Genomic DNA, 22,511 nt, shown 5'->3' with positions numbered 1-22,511 from the left:
TTAGGCTGCGATTAAAGATAAAATATTGTGATCTCAGGCGCTTCTGCCTGGAGTACTACTTAGGAAATAATAATTATGGAATAAGGTTATTTTGTGTGGGTGAGGAACTCCAGAGCTAGTGAGTAATGCCTGACTGTGGTGTATATCAGTCTGCTGATGCCACGTGCCTCATGGATAGTTTACTTTGGCCACAAACCCAGTTGTAGGCCACCAGGCTCATCCCCTGCTAGCCATCTCTCAGCAGCCCTTAAATGAGCTTTCCAGACCACAGAGATCACAGTTGTAATCTCAGCATGAAATGAGCAATGTCTGGTCATTTTAATCTTGATCTGTGAGTGTAAGAGAATGTAAATTAGTCCCTGAGGTGCCACACATACAGTAAGAGCATAAAGTCCATTAGAGCTTAAGCAAAATAGCATTTCAAAGCAATGGTTTGAAAGGTGCATTTCCAGCATGTGGAGTTTATTAAAAGCAAATCTGCTGGCCCATAATCCTCGCCACTGGGCATCAGTGAGGCTCATTAGCATCAGGGCAGTTCCTCACGTAAATATTTGGGAAGGAGGGAAGGGATGACGGAGGGGTCAGCAGATGTTTAGAAGGGGGGTGTTTGTCACATGCGGGCTTGTACACAGCTGCATGTCTAACTAAGGTCTGGTAATACATCAGTATTGGTGGCATTGATGTGGGTTTTGATTATGAATTAGATTGTGGTGGATGGTCTGCAGTAGATATGCCCTAGGTGTGACCACCGACACCAGCTTAACTGTTTCTTTAGAAATGTTTTGATTTTGATCATGACCTGATTGAGATTTCAGTTTCTGGGCATGTGGCATTGACTGTTTTTAAGAGGACTACTGTAATAAAGTGCAGCGGCAGGTTGTAGCTGGAATTTTGTCTTGTATTATTGTCACCACCAAGTTATACATCCTTTTTGACAAAAAAGATAGTCTTAAATATACTATTGAAACAACATTGAACTGAAATGAGCTGAAAAATGACACTATTGTCTTTTTAGAGCATCTTCATATCTGATGAAGTTTGCATCATTAATTCTGTTATTTCTCTGTTCACCTGTATGTCTGTGAAGTTGCTTTGAAATAATCTGTTGTATAAAGTGCTATATAAATAAAAGTGACTTGACTTAACATGATATTTTTTCATGATCTTCAATTGAAAAAAAAAAAAAAAAAAAAAATATATATATATATATATATATATATATATATATATAAAAATCTCACTCAGTTGGAACATATCTACTTATTTTTGTCTGGTGACAATGCCGAGCATGTAGCATAATTTAAATTATTTCCTCAGAAGATCAACAGGATGTAACATCTATTTTTGTTTTTCAGAAGAGGATGTTGTATGTACTTGCACAATGCTCATAATCAATATTTGTATTACAAGGTATTGATACATTTCTGCTTCAGTAAGTGTTTTAGATTTTCAGTGAAGATGCAGCCTTCAGAAATAGGGGAATGAGACTGGAACATGACATAGGCCAGATTCGAACCTGCATCTTTCTCAACAGCTCTTTATGCATTCTGACCACTATACCATAGGTCTGTCAATCTCTGGTAGATTGTTAGTCTTCAGGATCCATGGACATTCTCATAGACTGGAGCTTCTCTGTCAGTATGACTGTGGTGTGGCTCCTGTAGCTTGGTTGTGGTCCAAAACAGCGCAGGCCTGGCCTGGACACACAGCGCAACCCTTGCAGCCACTGTATTGAGGTTTATTTATCTGGGCAAAGAAATCCACACACAGGAAACCCACTCTATAGGACCTGCTGATATTACAGAGAATATTAAAGTGTCTGCCACGTTAGGGCTTTTAAATGGAAACTAGAACCTTTCTACTCCCCTCTCTTTCTCATTCTGTTTTCCCTTAGGTTTTTTCTTTCTTTCTTTTTTCAAGGGTAAAGCTGTTCTCAGATGGTGTCTGGGACGATTTGGTTTCAGTCACAGACTGGATGCCTTAGATGTGTATTTAAACCAGCACTTTGGAAAAAGTGATCAATGACTATGGGAGAGAATTTAGGGGAAAAAATTCTAGAACAAAGTAAAATTATCAAAGGTGTTATTAGGTTTTTCTTATTCACTGGTCATCCAGTGGATCTACTGTATATTTAGATTCATGCATGGGCAAGGTTCTCATTTTTGTGGCTATTCATAAATGAAGTCTTCCAGGAGAATGTGTGGGGAAAAGATTAAAAGGTTCTGGACGTCTGGACAGTGTTGCAATGTGTGTAACAGAATGTTGCCATATAAGTGAATTTTATGGTTTCAGTAATTATATGAGTTTGTAAGATCCAGTTTATTTAATGCTAGATCTCTCTCTCTCTTTGTTGGGAAATATCAGATTTTTGTCTGATATTCAACAGAGCAGGAGGCAGGAGATGAACAACTTCAAAAATTTGGAGTCAGAAAGATTTTTATTTTTTTTTTCCAAAAGAAATTAATACATTTATTCAGAAAGTAAGCATTAAATAATATCTATTTGTCAAATACACATTTTTATCATTCTTGGCTTTTGAAGAAAGAAGAGCATGGGACAGAGGATCTGATGAGAATAAGTCTGTGTGTGTGCACCAGGGGTCACTTAGAGCTTCTCTATATAAGCCTTCATTGCAGTTCACAGCGGGACATAAAGTACGCCTGCTCAGAATAAAACGTCAGTGACTGGCAGCATCACTCTCAACTGTTTATCACTTTCTGTGAAAGGCAGTGACCAAAAATTAGGCTAGGAAAAACATGTGGTCCACATTATTCCCTTTGCATTCTTGTGCCTGAGCAGATTAATGTGCAAAAATGCTTTTACATCATTCCTACAGCACTACAGTAGCCTGTCATTATTCATGCTTTTGTCTACAGAAAGAGAACGTGGGAAAGGGACAGAGAGAGAGAGAGCGAGAGAGAAAGACACTAAAAGCACTTCACTTCTCTTCCTCTCCCCTCTACTGAAGGGAAGATTGCTTCATCTCATCTATCAATCCTCTGTGAGATATAATATGCTGAATGGAAACTACATCTCTGCATGAAGCAGACATTGTACTTATCAGCATTGTCATCAATAAACTGTTTCATTTTCACTGTTGACAGCTGGAAAATAAATTATTTTTTATTTTGAAAGACCTTTTCTTTAAAAGTCTTTTAATTGAATCCAGAGGAGATGGATGTTTTCCCTCTGTTTTTTCCATTGGTGCAGAGGCCAAACTAGAGGCAAGGAGACCTGGGGCCACCAGAAAGAATCAGGCCTTTCATCAGATCCCGTTGTATGTTTTCTGCATCCTTGCATTTTTTTTTTTTTTGTCAAACGGATACATTCTCAGAACTCTGAACGACAGCATATGGATGTCATAACTTTGCACACATGGAAATGCAAGGTTATGACATCCATATGCTGTCGTTCAGAGTGGAGATTAACGGTGTAATTCAGTGTAATTCTCAGATAAATTAAGCATTGCGGTTACACTTGGATCAAAGCTTTTTTATATATTTCTCAGTTCAGCACATGCTTTAGATTTAGTTTAACTAGATTTAGTTTAAGATCCATGCTTACAGATATTGATCTTTATTCACTAGGTTTCTAACATGAAAAGGCTACCTTTGCAATGTGCATCTAATGTCAAAATATTCACAAAATCTTTAAAGACATGATTATTTGACAAAAGCTCAAGTCTGTCTATAAATACTTAAAGGTTTTGTTTACCCAAAACTGAAAATTCTCTCGTCATTTTACTCATCACAGCCTTCATGTATGACTTTCTTTCTTCTCTGGTTCACAAAAGAAGATATTTTGAAGAATGTTTTTATAGTCCAATAAGAGTAAAATGGGTCCAAAACAACACTGACCTATATATCTTTTGATCCAGAGAAGACAAAGTCATACAGGTTTGAGACATGAGGGTGAGGAAATTATGACAGAATTTTCAGTTTTTGGGTGGACTATCCCTTTAATTTAAAAAAATAAGTATCTGTAGCCTAAACAGTCATCTTTTTCAGCCTTTGCTTTAGGTTAAGCCATAATTATGGTGCTGTCAGGAAGCAACTTAAAAGCCATAATAGTCTTGATTTTGGATGAAATTGAACCTGATGTAACTTCCTTACTTTTTTCCCCCCTTTCTTTTTTTTTTTTTTGGATTGACAGACAGTCAAATCTGTTGTGGTGATTGACAGCTTTATTGTTTAGTCTCATCCATAATGAGGTCCAATAGTCTGGTGTCTCCCACACCAGAGTCTGTTGACAGAGTTGGAGAGTGTCAGGTCAAGTGGTGAAAATCATGCAGGCTCTCTCCAAGACCATGAGCATTAGGCTGATTATGAAGGAGTTTCAGCATTGGACCTCCATGAAGGTGTTTGTTAATCCAGTGACCAGGATCTTGTAGTCTTTAAGGGGCCCGTCAGAACATAAGCAGAAGCCATACGGGCATGTTATGCATAAACAGAGACACCTTTGAACTTTGACGGAGATAAAGCAATTGCAGTCTGTTTTCAGAATGGGATGAAACCTCAAAACACCAAAGTGTCTATAGATTCTTTTCCATGTAAGGATGAAATTTGGACCACATCTTCAGGAACCCTCAAAAAGCCCTAATTAATTTAATTAATAGGGTTACTCATTGCTGCTCAGTCATTTATGTTATGAAAATACTCACTACAAAGACAAAATTCAGTACATAAGCCAAATCTGAGTAAAATGGCTTATTCATAGAAAATGGAGTGTAAAACTCTATTTCCAAATATAATTAAAAAAATAAACTCAAAAATAAATAAAAATGAAAAAAATTCTTTAAGTCTGTGCATATTTGTCTGCAAATCTGTCATGTGATTTGGTTTAGGCCAAATAACAAAAAACAATGTGTACTTTCCTCTCTGTTTACTGTTTGTCTGTGAGTTGTGTTGAAACAGTACAGATTACATCCAGTGTCGCTCATAACTAGAAGCACTACAGTTTAGGATTCTTTATGCTGGTTTAGCCACAATTAAATTTTGTTTCTTACTTTTGGGTCATTGCTGGAACTCCTAGGCTCACAGAATCTATTGCCATTGCCAGAAAGTGTGTAGTCTTATGTCCAAGCATGCTGTGGAAGATATTCATATTTGAATTGTCTGTGTCTGTTTACAGGGTTCCATGACTGTTTCAACATTGACACCAGAAATCACAGGATCATAAAGGGCCCCAGGCAGACGCAGTTTGGCTACACTGTCCAACAACACATGGCTGGGGGACAGAAGTGGTAAGAAGCACTTATTGAGTCTCTTCCTATACCCCTTGATCTTAAAGGGATAGTTAACCCAAGAATGAAAATTCTGTCATCATTTACTCACCCTCATAAATACCTCATACATGTGATGTTGATTGTGTGCAAAATTATAGTCTGAAAGCATATTTACATTCATCTGTCAAAACTAAATGAAAAATCATGTGTGTCCAGTTATTGAAGTGAAGGAAGTGTAATTCAGAAAGATGTCCAAGAAAATAGTGAATTTGTTTTTCATTGCATCTCCCAAACCAACAGTAGATCTCATTGCCTCATGATTTATACAGTTTTCATCACAAGTAAATTTAGATTTCTTGTAAAAGGAAAATCCACCTATGATGCTTTTAGGGGGTTATGAGAATTGGAAGGAGTTTAACATTTGTCATCCATCACTGTGATAACATCATCTCTCTTTGCTTTGGCAATTTGATTCAAATCTGGCATCTCAGTTTGTCTGCTTGGCCACAACTTACCTGAAACCCTGCCTAGTCTTTCTCTCTCTCTCTCTCTCTCTCTCTCTCTCTCTCTCTCTCTCTCTCTCTCTCTCTCTTCTCTCTCTCTCTCTCTCTCTGTGTGTGTGTTCTTGTATACATGGTTTATGAGGACACAAATGTGTATAATGAAATGGGTATTACAACGTAAACATGGTTTATGAGGACACTTCCTGTGTCCTCGTAAAACAAATTGCTTAAAAACATACTAAACGGTGTGTTTTTTTGTTTTTTTTTTGGAAATTCAAAAAATGCAGAAAGTTTTCTGTGATGGTCTTAGTGTTGGGGGATAGAATATACAGTTTGAACAGTATAAAAACCATTACGCCTATGGAGAGTCCCCGTAAACCACATGTATCAACATGTGTGTCTGTGTATGTGAAAAATAAGTGTGTCTGCATAGAAAAGCCTTCTTTGTTTATAAGTGTAATTACCCTGTTGTCTTCATATCATAGAAATGTGTTAAGGACCCCATGTTTGTTTGGTATACGCATGCAAGAGAATGCAGCTCATCTGCTTCTCATTGAAATGAAGAGTTTTTTTTTCCCCCATTGTACCTGAGATCCTGAAAATGATATATTCTGTCTCACATTCCTTAGGTAATGGCTAAATGGCTTGGTCTGTAGTTTAGATGTGAGTGTGTTGTCAGTTTAGCTGGACTGATATGGGGTGATATCAACAAAGACTTTCTCAAGTGAGTGGCTGCCAAACAGACCCCCTTTTTGTCTCTGCCCCATTCACACGGCATCTGGAAACCATTAACAGGCCAAAGGAAATTTTCAGTGTGGCATGTGTGTCTGGCTTGGCTCTTGCGTGTGTGTCACTTCTATTTATTTATTTATTTATTTATTTTTAAATCCTATTCAAGTTTTGTTTGGGGGATGTATGTTATGAATGAGCACTTACACAACATACCAGTCAGAAAATCAGTCATAAATAGAGACACACACATCAACAAATACTACAGTAGCAGGCTAAACTACACATAGAGACAAGATATATTGAGTGAAAGCCCAATTAACAAATGTCACTATAGATGTATATTGTATAAGTTGTAAGTTTACACATGTGTGCTGCAAACAGTTAATGAAATGAAAGCTAACACTATAAAAATTAATATAATATTTTTTATGCCAGCAATACCTTCTCTCATTCCCATCTGTTTATGTGATAAAGAGACAGAGCTTTAGGGAGCTTGTGTTGTGTTTATGCTGGCATGAATAGGCAGTAGGAGAGGAAAAGGGTTGTGCAGGAATTGGCTGTAGATGGTAGCTAATCGTCATTATGTGGTAGGTTTACTTTAGATCGATTGAACAGGAGAAATGCTTTGGATTTGGAAATGCTTGCTATTTACTTATTCATGTGTACTGGTGCTCTTGCAGTTTGAGTCAGGAAATGTCTTTATTAGCACAGTCAGATCCTCGGAGGAGAATGTTTAGTCCAAGAAAGTAATGGAGTCTAGCTGTGTCTCACCTCTCTCACAACCCCGAAGCCTTTCAGCGTGGACAGCACACAATGCACTCTGACAGTTCATCTTATTTTTCATGCAGTTTTTAGTGCAGAATACCTACAGTATTATATTCAGTGAAGTGACTAAAAAAAATGCTTTGACATGATGCTTGACTGGGGGTCCGTGGAGACTTTCTAAGGCAGGGTCATAGTCCCTTGCCCTCAAATTTTTTGATAAATGTTTTAGAAATTTCAGTGCAATGCAATGCAATGCAATAATATATCACATCACATATCACATCACATCAGCTAATGTTGCGCCCAAAATTCATTTTTTACCAAAACGCCAAAATCAAAATCAAAGTTTTAATTTAGGCAAAAACCCTCAATATAAATTTGTGTAATTAAATATGAGTTTGTGTAATTGAACTCAGTGTGCTGTTCAGGGTGTCATGTTCTGAGGTAATAAATTAAATTGTAGTAAAGTTCTTTGGCAACGAGCCAACATTTTCACAAAGCTGACATATTTACCTGTTGTAGCTTATTCACATTGTGTGCACAAAATACACTCTATAGCACTAATTAAAGGGTTAGTTCACCCAAAAATGATAATTCTGTCATTAATTACTCACCCTCATGTTTTTCCAAACCCTTAAGATCTTCGTTCATCTTCGAAACACAAATTAAGATATTTTTAATCGTCCAGCGCTTCCAGGTTCTATGTCAGAATGCCGACTCAGTATTGGTCGGCTCCTGCATCAGCATCACACGCATGCGTCGTGCTGCTCACGTGACCAGTGTCGGCCAATAATGAGTCGCCGTTCTGACGTAGAACTTGGAAGTGCTGAACGTAAACTGTGTAGGAGAATGACACAGAAGAGAAGATATTGTTGAATAAAGTCGCTATTTTTGTTTTATTTTTGCGGACAAAAAGTATTCTCGACGCTTCATAAAATTAAGGTTGAACCAAGTCACGTGGACTATTTTATCGATGTCTTTAGTACCTTTCTGGACCTTGAAAGTGGTTTTTAATTGCTGTCTATGGAGGAGTCATATACCTCTCGGATTTCATCAAAAATATCTTAATTTGTGTTCTCTGTAAACCCTAATGCTCAAAGTACTTAATTGGTTTGAGTAGGACAAACTTAAATTGAACAAATTAGTTTAGATAAATTAACTGCTATGAGTATTGAGCACTTTCTTTTTCTTTGTTCAATGTTGTCTTTTTCAATGTTATATAATGTTTTTTTGCGTAAGATTAATGGTAAGGGAGATTTAGTAGTGATTTAATGTTTTGTTATGCTAATTTAGAAGACTTTCTGTTAATGTGGGTTTTTGGAGAGTTACCATCATGGTGACAAGTAGGCTTGGTTTGAGAGCAGGTAAGAAGTTACATGTTTTAAGTTGCTGTACTCATTCAGTAAGTGCTATACCATGCTATTGTTAACGTGTTAGCAAATTAACAAGTTGGCATTTTCTGAATTTTCTTAGGGTTTACAGTGAAGTAAATAACTCATTTGATTTGCAAGAACTCAAAATAAAAAAATTTAGTTAACTAAACTTGCTATCAAAATGTATGAGTTAGCTAACTCAAAACTTCAAGTTAGGATCAATTAACATACATGAGTACTACAAACTCAAAACTTGATAGTTCTGCTTACTTAAAATTGGGAACATCATAACTCAAAAAATTTGATGTAACTGATTACCTCAAATGTTTGAGTTAACCCAACTTATTCGGGTTTACAGTGTTCCGAAGATAAACAAAGGTCTTACGGGTTTGGAATGACATGAGGGTGAGTAATAAATGACAGAATTTTCATTTTTTGGGTGAACTAACCCTTTAAACGTCACTGTTTTGGTCAATGGTTTCAGTTTCATATCATATAATGGTTTTATATCATATCATATACATCATATCATATACCATATAATGTCATATCTTAAATCTAATCAAGAAACTAAAGGGGAATGGAATAATGATAACAGCAAAAGACTATCATATTCATCCCTGTCTCTTTCTTTCTTTTTGAATCTGGCTATGTTTGATATAGAATAATAGTGTACTGCTTACTGCATAGTAGTATTATAGTATGCTGACTAGTATTGTTTAAAACTAGTATGTGTAACTAGTTTTATATAAATATAATGATAAAATAATGAGTCAACTGCTAGAATGGTATGAGTATAGTAGTATTCACTATTATTTCTCTTTCTCTCGGGTGCACTGAGGGTCCTATCACAGTGCAATGCAGTGCAAAAAGGTGTTATCCTAGTTTCAGAGGCACAGAAGGGGTTTAGTGGTGTAGGAAAATAGGGAAAGGGGCTGGCAACACAAACATCAGCTGTGGTTACTGAAACCATGGACTAGAGGGAGTATGTAGTTGCTGTTCTCTCATATATTTTTCTCTCTTTTTTTTAATACTATGTTAACATATGCATTTTGTTTCAGGTCAGTACACTTGGACTGTTTGGAACATGTTCACTATACATGTTCCAAGACACAGGCATTGCCCTGTATACTGTATATTCAATACTGGAACAATTTCAGCAGTTGCCTACCATGTTTAATAGCAGATACATAATTACAGGATAGAAACTTTGAAATTATCATGTTAAAACTAGCCTATGTTCCACAAATTAGTATATAGCTTTTTTGCAATTGGATAAACCTTATATTTTTGTGCCATGTAAACCGCTAAACAAGCATGTTTAATTTTATTTTAAATCAGAATTATACACTTTTTCTCAGGTTTGCTTATGTCACCAAAAGTGACAGTATGTCTTCACTTTTATGAAAAAAAGTGGTCTTGAGCTGTTGAGTCTCTTTGGATGTGTTCACACTTGGCAGGTTTGGTTCAATTAAAACAGACTCTGGTGTGTTTGCTCTTTTAGCGCGGTTCATTTGAGTGTAAACTTGATGGATACAAGCACACAGAGACCCCTGAAAGTTGAGTCGAAAAATATATCATAAAGCTTAAAAGCCGGGTTTGTGTGTGTTTGTGTGTGTGTTTTTTTAGGTTTGGACTCAAAAATGACAATGTGAATGCTAAGCGAACCAAGACTAAATGTATCATTTTCTTTTTTCCGGTCCAGATCAAAAGAACCAAGAGATCCAAACTGCAAGTGTGAACACATCTTAGCATCTTAGCATCCAACTGCTTTGTCCAACTTAACCCACTAACCACTACTCGTATCACATAGAGAATCCTGACCCGAGTCTCTCCAGCACTCTGATGATGGTAAAAGCAGATCTAGCTCCATACAGCTTTCATTGCACATCTCATAGGGAGCTTGTGGGTGTTTTGGGGCGCAGAATATGGGTGATGAATATTTTAACTATTCCAGGAATCTGTTGTTCTGGTATACACATGTTTCTTTGAGCTCTTTGAAGTATGAATAATGTGTTTGTGATGGTTTCATATTGACTTGTTTTACACTTTTTTTCTTTCTTTTCTTTTTGCCTGTGATGGCAAGGCTGAATTTTCAGCAGCCATTACTCCTGACTTCAGTGTCACATTCTTCAGAAATCATTATAATATGCTGATTTGGTGCCCAAGAATTTTTATTATTTTATTATGTTGAAAACCGTTGTTCTGCTTAACATTTTTTTTTGTGGAAACTGTGATAAATGCATCCTTGCTGAAAAAAAAAATATTAAGTTCTTTTAAAAAAAAAAATCTTACTCATATATAATATTTGCAAATATCAGAGGTCAAATTTAGACAGCTCTTAAAAGCTACAGCACATGATCTGCAGCCATTATTACGTTCAGCTGTTAGTAATCCCAAAGAGAACAAATCTCAATTGCCATTTCTTACATCTCACTTTCTGTTGTAGTAGTGTGAATGCTGTTTGAATAGAAAATACATAAGTGGAAACAACTTAGTTTGAAGGACTGTGGTGTTGATCCATCATCACATCAGTGGTCATGGATAAAAGTGAAAGCCTACAATAATGACCTTATCAAATATACAGAAATGTTGTTATGTAAAAGACATGAATTCTTGGTAGACATTTGCAATGTGATCAATGAGAAGTTGTACTATTTTGGTATAGCAAAGATCTCTCAGCATAACATGTTCATTACACTTGATTTCTTTTTCTGATGTCTCTCTGACTGCCAGTGGGGTTTTTCCTTGGGTGGCCATTGACCGTTGCACATCCACAGAATTGGCCTGACAGATCCCTGGGGATGAACATAGAGACAAACGTGGACACATACGCACAGCCTGTTTATTTTTTTTTAGAGATTTGCAGTTTGTATTCCTTGCTGAGTTTTGACTTTTGTTTGGCATGTGACCTCTGAATTGCACAAGCAGCAGGAGGGTTGAAGCGTTCTTCATTTCTAGACTCAAAGTCCTCTGAAATACGGCTCACAAACCTTCTTTTACGCTTGTGTAGGAAAATTCATCTGTACAAGAATGTCTTAGTTAACAAAGCAGTAATGAGATAAAACCAACATACCCGGTAATAGTTTTATGGGCTTTATCTGGAGTGTCTTGCTATAGTTTACTTATAGTTTTGCTACCTTTACAGTGAAGTAGTAACAGCACAGATGTGTTAGGCTTCATGGTAATTTCACACTGAGGTATTTGTGATGTTTAACTTGTTATTTTAAATCAATAAGTCACAGGCCATGGTTTAAAGTCTGTGTAAAGCAATATTAAATATGTATTCTGAGTTTGTCACACCACAGAAAAATGTGTTATTAACCACTCAGCCAAATTTGAATGATAAAAAAATACTACCAAGTAAATAAAATAAGTTATCAAAATCTTGAAAAAAGCAGTATTCTCTGCTCTCAAACGCTGGGGGCGTGTCTGCTATTGGCACTGAAACCATGCCCACTCACGGGAACTTACACTCATTGGTGGGCACGTACTACCGATTACGTACTGCCGATTATAGCTGATTCGGCCCCATTCACCAGTAACAACGGATTATCAGTGAATCCCAGTTGTCTCCGATGAAAGTTTGCATAACTATCTGGTGTAAATTTTCACTGTAGAGGTGGGTATTGGTGGTGATCCTCAGCTTATCATCAAAGTGGCTCTTCACAAAATTAATCCACCTCTTCTTGATATCATCGTTTTTAGGAAATTTAAATAAGGAGACCGAGCTGTTTTGTAAATTATCGCAACCAGGTAATATGCATTTACGTGATGAAGGCATAGCTCACTAGCAAACTGTAGGCTGTAGTAACTAATGGTAATGACAGTAACTCGCGATTAAGTGGGCGAACCACTAATGCTAATGTGCTGTAGTTATTATAGTGTTAATGGGATAGTTCACCTAAGAATGAAAATTACCCCATGATTTATTCACCTTCAAGCCATCCTAGGTGTATGACTTTCTTCTTTCAGATGAATACGATCTGAGTTATATTAAATAATGTCCTGGCTCTCCTAAGCTTTGTAATGGCAGTAAATAGAGAATGAGATTTTGAAGCCCAAAAAAGTGCAACCATCCATCATAAAAGATATCCACATGGCTCCGGGGTTAGTAAAGGCCTTCTGAAGCAAAGCGATGCGTTTGTGTAAGAAAATTATCCATATTTAAAACTTTAAAAACTTAAATAACTCTGATCGTATACGTCTGAAAGAAGAAAGTCATATAGACTATAGGATGGCTTGAGAGTGAGTAAATAATGGGGTAATTTTAAGTTTTGGGTGAACTAACCCTTTAAGGGAGGGGCCATGCTCAGTGGCTCCAGTGCGTCATCGAGCCATGATTTCAGGCCCACCCAAAAAATCACAAAAATTGCGAAAAACTATTTAACGGTCTAACTCCATTGTAACGTGTTTTCAGCAATACATTTCTAACATTTATAATGTGTTTAGAAACAAATCTCTGAATTGCCTTTACACGGACTTTAAGATAAAGCATTTGTGTTTTTGTGCATCTGCCTTTCTGTCCTGTCATATATGAAAGTAATGAAACAGCATATCACTGGACTCACTGGCACTTCATAGACCTCAGCACCATTGTACCATGAGCAAAGTCTTTTCTAACTCTCCAAATGTGAAAAACATTTGGCTGTTAATGGCAAACCCTTTCCTCTTAGAATTTTCCAAAGGACTTGGGCTGCTAGTCCAGCGTTTTGTGGGAGATTGAATATGCAAAGGTTGTGTATTTGCGAGGCTGTTTCATTCACTGCTATTAGCTTTTTGTAGACCTGCCACAGAGAAAAAAATATGTATGAACTTAATGAATCAGAGCCTGATTGTTTTAACAGCTCACTGTGTCATTGCCCTGGCAGACTATTAAATCAACAAAGGCCTTCTTTCTCATGCTCATATCTCTATTTCTCTTTCATACTTCCTTCTTTCCGATTTTTTTTTTATTTAAGTAAGTGTGTCCCAAGCTGAACTCAAGTGTAAAGTGTAGTGCCAAAGGCGGCTATAACACCAGTAATATTCACAATATTAATAGCAGTGAAAATATGCACACAGTCTGAGCTCCTTCTGTGAAAAATTATTTCCAGAAACATTTGAAAATGTTTAGATGAACTTTTAACTGGAGACTTAGGTTGTTTTTTTATGTGTAAACTTATTCCCCTTTCCTTATTTCATGCTCATTTTAAACCCTTGTCAAACTTAGAAGTTTTGTTTATCCAAATATTGTTAAATCACAGAAATTTCATATTTACATAAGAAATAGTGATAAACTGTCACTGCCAGTTCATTTTGTTTATTTCACTGTATTGATTAAATTACCTAAGTGAGGCTGAGCAGTCAACTTACATCTGCAGTGCTACTACTTCTACATTCCCTAATTCCACTGTAAATAGCCTGCGGGTGTCTTATAATTGTATTTTAACTGTAATGGGTAAAATCCATTTGTTTGGGGAGCTGGATCCAGATTTTGTTGGAATGCTTCACTGGAGAAGCTTGCCAAACAGAGAAATATTTTCCCAAGGGGCCCATGATGTTGACCCTTGGCCTATGGCAGAACACTCATGGAGGTCTGGATCTGCAGTAAACGAGTGTCAAATATCGCTCCCTGAATCACACTATCCCTGAGTGGGTATTGCTCCTGTTCAGAGCATTAATCTTTACCACCTGTCAGAATCAGCTTTAGATGTGGTGCTTCTAAATATTTTAATTGTGGCAGGATGTATTAGTGCCTTTGTGTTTTGAATCTTTCATGTATGATGCAGAATGAAGAGGGGTTTTCAAATAAGATGATCCCCTTCTGCCCGCTGTTATACTGTTATGCCTGGAGCAGAAGGACCGGTAGCGGATCATACCCAGGCCTTTTTAGATCTGCCATGCATTATGTACTACTCGGACCATTTGCTCAGGGTTTTCTACCATGCCAGCCTGAGTGAGTAGGCTGTGGCACACCTGCCAGCGAACGGTCCCTATAAGGATTTAGCCGCTCATGTGGAGTGGATGATGGTCAACAATGGATTGCAGTTCACCATCAGCTCCGAGGAGGACACCACCAGCCCCATTCACAACTCAGAGCCCAGCCTGACACCACCCCGTTGGATGGACATGATGCCTGAGCCCACTGATATTGGAAAGCCAACACAAGAAGAAGTGACTGAGCCCACCTTGGGTCTTCCGTAAACCATCTCTTCCTGGACAAGTGGATTCCCTGGCTCCGCCTTCAGCAGCTGATCCCGTCACTCCACCTCGACCCATTGCCCTGACTCCTTTGGAGACTAGCTTCTCCTTCCCTTGTCTCCACCAGGGACCATCGGCCTTGCGTCTCCACCGGGCTCCCTCGGACCACCAGGTCCCCTTGGGTCAGAAGTCGCCCTTCCTACGCCACAGACCTTCAAGCCCTCTGCTGTGCTCAGTTTCTCCACCCCTATGGCTCAATCTGACTCCGACCTCCTTCCGGCTCTGTCTCTGCCCTAAGTCACTCTAGTTCCGCCTCAGGTTTCTGGTACCCCAGTTCCACCTTGAGGGGTCGTCGCTGCATCTCTGTTGCGGCCTCCAAAGCCTTTGGGGTTGTTTGGTTCCTTTTGCTGTCCGTCTGTGCCTAGGGCTCCACCACCATCGGTTCTGTCGCCATCAGTCGTCCCCATGGCCTCATCAAGAAGATCCCTGCCATGGCTCCTCCCTTCTTTGACACTGCCATGAGTGCTTTCTCCTGAGTTATGTTGTGTGGATTATTCATTAAAGATATTTGAATCTAATCTTCTTCGTCATGTGTTCTCAACAACCGGTTTGTGACATGTATGTTGATTCAGAGTTGGCATCGTTAGAAGACCTTGAACTTGAAGTCTTCATAAGAGGCTGGATCCAAACTGGATACAATCTCTAATGGGCATCCCGAGGTAGAAACATAAAAAAACAAATGGAAAATAATTAGCGTAGCTGCTGTTCATAATATTTCAAGCAATAGATTTTCATGTGCATTTGATCTGATATAACTGTAGTGCAAGGTTATGAGATGCATTATGTGTGTCTGAGCCCTGAATATTATCAGGAAGGCTATTCCGCAGTTTAGGAAGAGATTTGAGAATGTTGTACCTCCTTTAGTTGCCTTAGATATACTAGGTACTACCAAAGTTTTGTGACTTTAAAGAGCATGATGGATTGAAGGGTGATAGAAGATTGGTTAAATACACAGGAGCTAAACCATTTAGAGCCTTATAGGTAAGTAGCAATACTTTGTAATCATTATCGAACTTAACAAGTAACCAGTGTAGAGATGATAAAATTGGGGTTATATCATACTTTCTTGACCTGGTAAGAACTTTAGCAGCTGCATTACTGATGAAGTACATCCTTGTAGATGCAAATTGTATTCTAGGAGATTCTGTGTACATGTTTTTGGTATAATAAATAATACCTCTGTCTTATCTGAATTTAACAGAAGAAAATTACTGGTCTTTAAATATTTTGTATCTTTAACACACTCTGTCAAATTGGATAATTTTGAGATTTCATCCAGTTGTGATGAAGTATACAACTGAGTATCATCAACATAACAGTGGAAACTATTTCCAAGTTTTCTAATTATATTACCAAGGGGAAGTATGTATATTGAAAATAGCAGAGGGCCTAAAACAGATCCTTGCAGCACTCCATAATTTACTTATATTAACTTAGATAATTCCCTGTTTAAATAAACAAAATGGTAGCAGTCAGATAAGTATGATTTAAACCACCTTAATGCCTGTCCCTGAATACCAGTGTAATTTTTTAATCGATCTAAGAGTATATCATGATATATAGTGTCGAACACAGCACTAAGATCAAGTAAAACCAGTACTGAGATGCAGCCTTGGTCAGAAGCTAGAAATATATCATTTGTAACTCAGTTTCTGTGCAATGATGGAGCCTGAATCCTGATTCCAATTGTTTTCAATGGAAGCGCCGCGTTTTTTAAACGCCAGGAGCGTAACGAGACGCTGAGCGTCTTTTTCACGCTCAAGCGCTGAGAGCTCGGCATTTTTTACCGGTCGCCTCGAGTTGAAGAATGTTCAACTTTGAGTAAAACGCTGCGCTCATCACTGTCACTTTTTATTCAGCCATCCAATCAGAGTGGAGAAGGGGTGGGACAAATACAACACCAACCAACTGTCACAACTTTCTTGCTGTACAATAACATCAACAAGCAGATAACGGAACAAAATGGATGAGAAATTAGTATTGCTGGTCTTCGAATATACATAGCAAGTACTCTACATTGTGTTAGCCTGAAACAAATTATCTGTGAAATCAGCTACAAGTAACAGTGCCGCAGATATTCTGTATCATAGCAACAAAGCGTATCAAGCGCTCACAGCTAGGCGTTTTCAGCAGAGCGGCTAGCTTTTCAGTTGTCTAAAAACGCTTTGGTGGACACACGGCCTAAGATTGGTTCCATGTGATATAATTAGATATGACTAAAATTATGAGTGGGTCTGGTGACATTTTGATGACCCCAAAAGAGTTTACCAGTAAAAAAATGCATTTTTTGTCATTTTTTGATGCTTGTGAATTCACCTAACATCCCTTTGCAGTCCTTGAAAGTCCCCAACCCCAGTTTTAAAACCTCTGGTCATTATAACCTTGAACTTTGAAATCTCAAGATTGAATACCAAGGTTTCAAATAAGTATACTCTTACTCCAGATTAATAATGCAACCTACTGTTAAGATCAGTAAGTACTACTTTGAACTGTGAACGGACCTCTGAGTTACAATGCTGTGCTGCTCATGAGAAAATGTAGCATTTTACACGAGAGCTACTCCTAAAAAGGCAGACAAATTACCCATGGATCGTAAAGTGGCTCTTTTGCAGTAAATGGACTTTTGTTTCTCATGATTAGTTTTACTTTCACTCTCTGACCCCAATGCAAAGATACTGCCTTACGTCTGACAGGGTATTTAATGGTACTGTACTACCTCACCATTAACTAATTATGAAGTTCTGAATGACATTTAAGAGCCCATCTTGACCTGGCACAGGCACATAAATGTGAAGTCAAGCAGTTTTTCTCTCTCCCTCGAGACCACTATCAGCATGAAAGAATTCTGCGTCTCTTGCATAAACAGTTGAAAGTACACATCTTGCTGTGTTTAAGGATGCCTAGTATTCCAGTGATCTGTGACTAGTTAAATGAGTCCTCCACGGATACTTAGTGAAAGTGACGGCCTTTGCTTTTAAAAGCTGCATGCTTCCGAGAGCTGTGAAAAGTACGTACTGCTCCCTCCAGTGCTGCTTGCTACTGCACCTGAATGATCTGTGTGTCCCTGATTGCTCTCTGCAGGAGCAGTATTACGTGTAAAGCATGTCAGCGTTAATGGAGCGATGTGTTTAGTCAGTCTGGGTCATAGGATACATATTTCAACACGCACACAAACAGATCTCAGCAGAGTCCCACATACCTAACCGCCCTGCACGCTTCCATCGATACATTACCTCAGACATTAACATTCAACTTAAACCTGTTTAAACATTCCTTTGCCGTTAGATTCCACTCACCTGCCATCTCTCATTGATTCACTTCCTCTAACCTCCTTTAAACGTCCCTGTTTTCATAGGGAGTTCAAATCAACAGGCTTCTGGCTAATTTATTTACAGGGAAGTGGATCACACACCTGCTTTATGCTTATGTGTTCTGTCTGATATTTTTGTTAGATGAATGCTGTACTGTGTCAAAGATAATATTTATATGTTTGGATTGTGGATGTTTCTAGGTTACTGGTAGGAGCCCCACTGGAAACAAATGGACAGCATCAGACAGGAGATGTGTACAAATGTCCCTTAAGCAGAAGATCTGGAGGACCCAGCTGCACCAAACTCAATCTTGGTATGGTGACTGCAGAGTTCATCCTTTACACTGTTTTGTTGTCGTTGTTGTTTCTGTGAAAAATACAAAAATATAATTTTAATTATGATCATATATTTGTACATTTTACATCTCTTTGTTATCATTGGTGAAGTTGCACAACTCTTCGTTAATTAAAATTTTTGTCAGTAATTTTGTTGATGAGATTAACACTGGATGGCTGTGGATTATAATTATTAGATATATAATTAGCATAAATACTTTTGTAAATACACTTCTAAAGGAACTTTAATTATTTACTAGCACCAAATAATTACTTCACAAAACTTCCACAATAAGGGTAATAGTTGTGGTTTGAGTAAAGTGTTACCAGGCAAGCCTTGTGAAAAGCAAAGGGGGGTGGGGGGAACAGATTGATTCATTCAAATACACTTCTGATCTTTAGTTTACACGTACACATCTGGGTTCTTCAATACAGAACACAACATCTACGGTATGCCAAGCATACTGTATGTGTTCTATATAATCTTGTGTCGATACAACCACAACCATAGATGCACACACATAACTGATACACACTGCAGATAAATGTCAGGAATGTCTAGACAGGATTAAAAAATATGTTTACTGTTGGAGGAAGTTCCTGTTTAAAGTACACATGCCACATATGGACTGTGGTCAGATTTTACAGCACGGCATTTTATTTTGCTTCCACATTTGCAACTTTTGTTAATTTTTTTTCTCTTAAGGAAGGATATCTTTGACAAATGTCTCTGAACGAAAGGATAAGATGAGACTTGGAATGACCCTTTCGTCCAACCCTAAAGACAACAGCTTTGTGGTGAGTTCAATGTTTTGAATGTCTGGTTAGATAATAATGCATATTCAGTGTTACATTAAAGTCATCTGGCGTTTAAATGGTTTACAACACTAATATTAAGTGTTTAAACATCATCCATTCCCTGTGGAACACTATAGAATCATAATTTTATGTCAAATATGCTCATGATCTTCATGTAAATCATAAATTTGTTTAATAATGGCGCGCTTAATAGACTTTGTGATAATTCACAGGCTTGTGGTCCCCTTTGGTCGTACGAATGTGGCAGCTCATACTACAGCACTGGAATTTGCTCCAGAGTCAACGCCAGCTTCAAGTTTTCCCGCACTATCGCTCCTGCCTTCCAAAGTAAGCACAATGCACCTGCACCCTCGATTTAACTAGGACAGTTTTTGCAGTGACATTTCGGTAATATGTTTCCACTTACTGTCTTAACCGTAGACTTTATTTTTATGCTGAATTTGACCATGACAGTTTCTGGATCTGCCATAGTCAATATATTGTGGAATTAATCTTCTTTTTAAAAAGAAAATGATCATGACTGCTCATAAAGAAAGAGCTAAGAATATAAATCTCTCTTTTTTTTTTTGATGAAAGAATCACAGACCTTGTTTTTAAAAAATGAATCACTAAAATTTGCTTCTGAACAGAATTACTACCGTTTTATGGATTTTATCTGCCAAAGGCATCAAAAACATGTAATTTCCCCTGATCAGGGTGTGAGACATACATGGACATAGTTATAGTCCTGGATGGTTCAAATTCAATCTACCCTTGGAATGAAGTTCAAGACTTCCTTATCAACATCCTGCGGAAATTCTACGTTGGACCGGGACAGATTCAGGTGTTCTTGACTTTCTGGACAATCTCAGTGTGAAGTATCATATGTGTTTTCATTTTTATCACGTGGGGTGGATCATGTGCTTGTCAGGTTGGAGTACTACAATATGGAGAAAAGGTGGTAACAGAGTTTCAGCTGAATGACTTCCGCTCTGTGGAGGATGTGGTCAAAGCAGCTCGTAAAATAGGCCAGCGAGGAGGAGAAGAGACCAACACTGCACTGGGAATCAGTGTTGCACGGTACTGTCCTCAAACTTTTTACAATTGTACATTTTGCTAATCGGTAGTCCAAGAATGACATTTACAGAGCATAACTTATTATCTATGGATATTTACAGCTCAGAGGCCTTTAAACAGGGAGGTAGAAGAGGAGCAAAGAAGGTCATGATCGTCATCACAGATGGAGAATCACATGACAGCGCTGACCTGCAGCAGGTCATTGAGGACAGCGAGAATGACGGCATCACCAGATATGCAATCGCTGTAAGTATTGCCTTCCTTCAGTTTACTTCACATTCTTTCCTGCTTTTTTTGCTGTGATATTGATCAGATGTTATGTGACGACCTATTTTAAAATGGGCATTGGACCAGTCATTGAGGTCACATTCAGCTGCTGACACCAGTGAAAAGGACCCAATGCTTTCACCCCTACTTATTGAGCCTTAGATTTGAGATGTTGTCTTGGGTATTTAGGAGAAATCCATCATGTTTGAGCTTCCTTCAGACTGACTGATTCTTTTCGTTCTTCCTCACAACAGGTACTGGGCTACTACAACCGCAGAGGCATCAACCCCGAAGCTTTCCTTAATGAGATCAAGTACATCGCTAGCGACCCCGATGATAAGCATTTCTTTAACGTGACAGACGAGGCAGCTTTGAAGGACATTGTGGACGCTCTCGGAGAGAGAATCTTCAGTTTAGAGGGTTCGCGATTTTACCACAATGGCACCACATACAGCATTGCATCATATCCATAACACAGCCCAAAACCTCAGCCTATAAAATCTCTGCACAGCACTACACTGTAAATCGCATTAGACCAAATCTTCAAATTTATACCGCATCTCTTTGCTATATTCTCTGTGCCAACTCTTTAAGACCACTGAAATCTGTAATGCTCTGTTGTAGGAAATGGTGGACTCTTTTCTCCTGAGTGTTAATGTTGTCTTTGTCTGCAGGGACTAGCAAGAATGGGACAGCATTTGGTCTCCAGATGTCTCAGGCTGGCTTCTCCACACACATAGTGGAGGTGAGTCTGTGTGTCCATCTGTGAGCGGATTTACATGCACATTATTACATATGGTCGTGTAAACACGTTAACCCGTTTGCCTTTATCAAAGTAAGGTCATAAACAGCTAAAGCATAAACTGATCAACACAGATATATTTTTCAACCTTACCCCAATTTTGCTCGGCATGTAAATATTAAACCTGCATTCTGTCAGATTATTGAACTGTGCATGTGTGATACGTGACAGGAAAGTGTCCTGCAGATTTAAGCACATCCAGAAAGAGTGAGTGTTTTACGGTAGGGCAGGAGGAAATATATCACAAAAACTTTTTTTATTAAAAAATTGTGAAAATACTGCTAACATGACATCTCGTATAAAAAATGGAATACTCAGAGTCAGCTACACAAATGATTCGGTTTTTACATCACTACCCGGCAATAACCAGATTTTTTTTAATAAAGTCTTGTAAACATGGTTTACCTGCATTGCCGGGTTAGTGGCTTGCATGTAAACGTGAACAATGGGTTAATTCAAAAAGCTGATTTTTGGGATTTATCAGCGTATCGGTGTGAATATAAACGTGCTTTGCAAGTTCTCGGTCGACTTTATTCCTCAGTTCTTTTTTTCCATCTCAGCTGAAAGAAAAACCTAGACAGTTTAACCGAGATCAGATTAAGAACTTTGTCTGAACCAAAAGGCAGACGTTCAGTGAATGTTTAGGTTTACTTTCTTTGAACTGAAACCTTATCTTTCTGTATTGCTTTCTTTCTTTCTGTCTCCTTAAACATTCTTCATTTCTTTTCTTCTCTTTCTTTAGGTCATCTCTATATGTCGCTGTCAGTAATATGATACACCAAAAATATTATACCTTTACAATGGTGAGCAGATAAGATTCCTCCCTGATAATTCAAACAAGCCTCTTTCTGATTCTCATTCCGAAAAATTAATATAAGGCCCAGGCTTTCCCAGGGAAGGGATTATTATGGTGAGAAGTGTGGAGGAGTTGCACCTCAGGGGAGAAGGAACATTTTTCTTCTCTGTCTGAACTCAAAGCTGATATTAGAGCTGGTTTATCCTCCAGCACAGACTCAGCATTCTACACTCTCATACTGTACCTGCTGTTCTGGCAGGCCATCTGCCACGCTCCGTCCAAAAA

General features: G+C 38.2%; 1 protein-coding gene across 2 annotated transcripts in view; it reads left to right on the top strand.

Moving 5' to 3' along the window:
- itga11a (integrin, alpha 11a) overlaps positions 1 to 22,511 on the top strand; it is a 53,556-nt gene that overhangs the window by 5,576 nt on the left and 25,469 nt on the right. Inside the window, exons 1-11 of one of the 2 annotated variants that reach the window (XM_051901372.1) lie at positions 1,032 to 1,073; positions 3,939 to 3,945; positions 5,131 to 5,242; positions 18,352 to 18,464; positions 19,193 to 19,284; positions 19,518 to 19,632; positions 20,001 to 20,128; positions 20,216 to 20,364; positions 20,463 to 20,607; positions 20,883 to 21,048; positions 21,303 to 21,373. In XM_051901372.1, the coding sequence (XP_051757332.1) occupies positions 1,032 to 1,073; positions 3,939 to 3,945; positions 5,131 to 5,242; positions 18,352 to 18,464; positions 19,193 to 19,284; positions 19,518 to 19,632; positions 20,001 to 20,128; positions 20,216 to 20,364; positions 20,463 to 20,607; positions 20,883 to 21,048; positions 21,303 to 21,373 (1,140 nt within the window). Of the gene's footprint in view, positions 1 to 1,031; positions 1,074 to 3,938; positions 3,946 to 5,130; positions 5,243 to 18,351; positions 18,465 to 19,192; positions 19,285 to 19,517; positions 19,633 to 20,000; positions 20,129 to 20,215; positions 20,365 to 20,462; positions 20,608 to 20,882; positions 21,049 to 21,302; positions 21,374 to 22,511 lie in introns of those variants that run through there. The other variant, XM_051901371.1, reaches the window with a different exon arrangement.

This window comes from Ctenopharyngodon idella, chromosome 7, assembly GCF_019924925.1.
Source record: "Ctenopharyngodon idella isolate HZGC_01 chromosome 7, HZGC01, whole genome shotgun sequence".
Lineage (NCBI taxonomy): Eukaryota > Metazoa > Chordata > Actinopteri > Cypriniformes > Xenocyprididae > Ctenopharyngodon > Ctenopharyngodon idella.
This window is presented reverse-complemented; position numbering and strand designations above follow the sequence as displayed.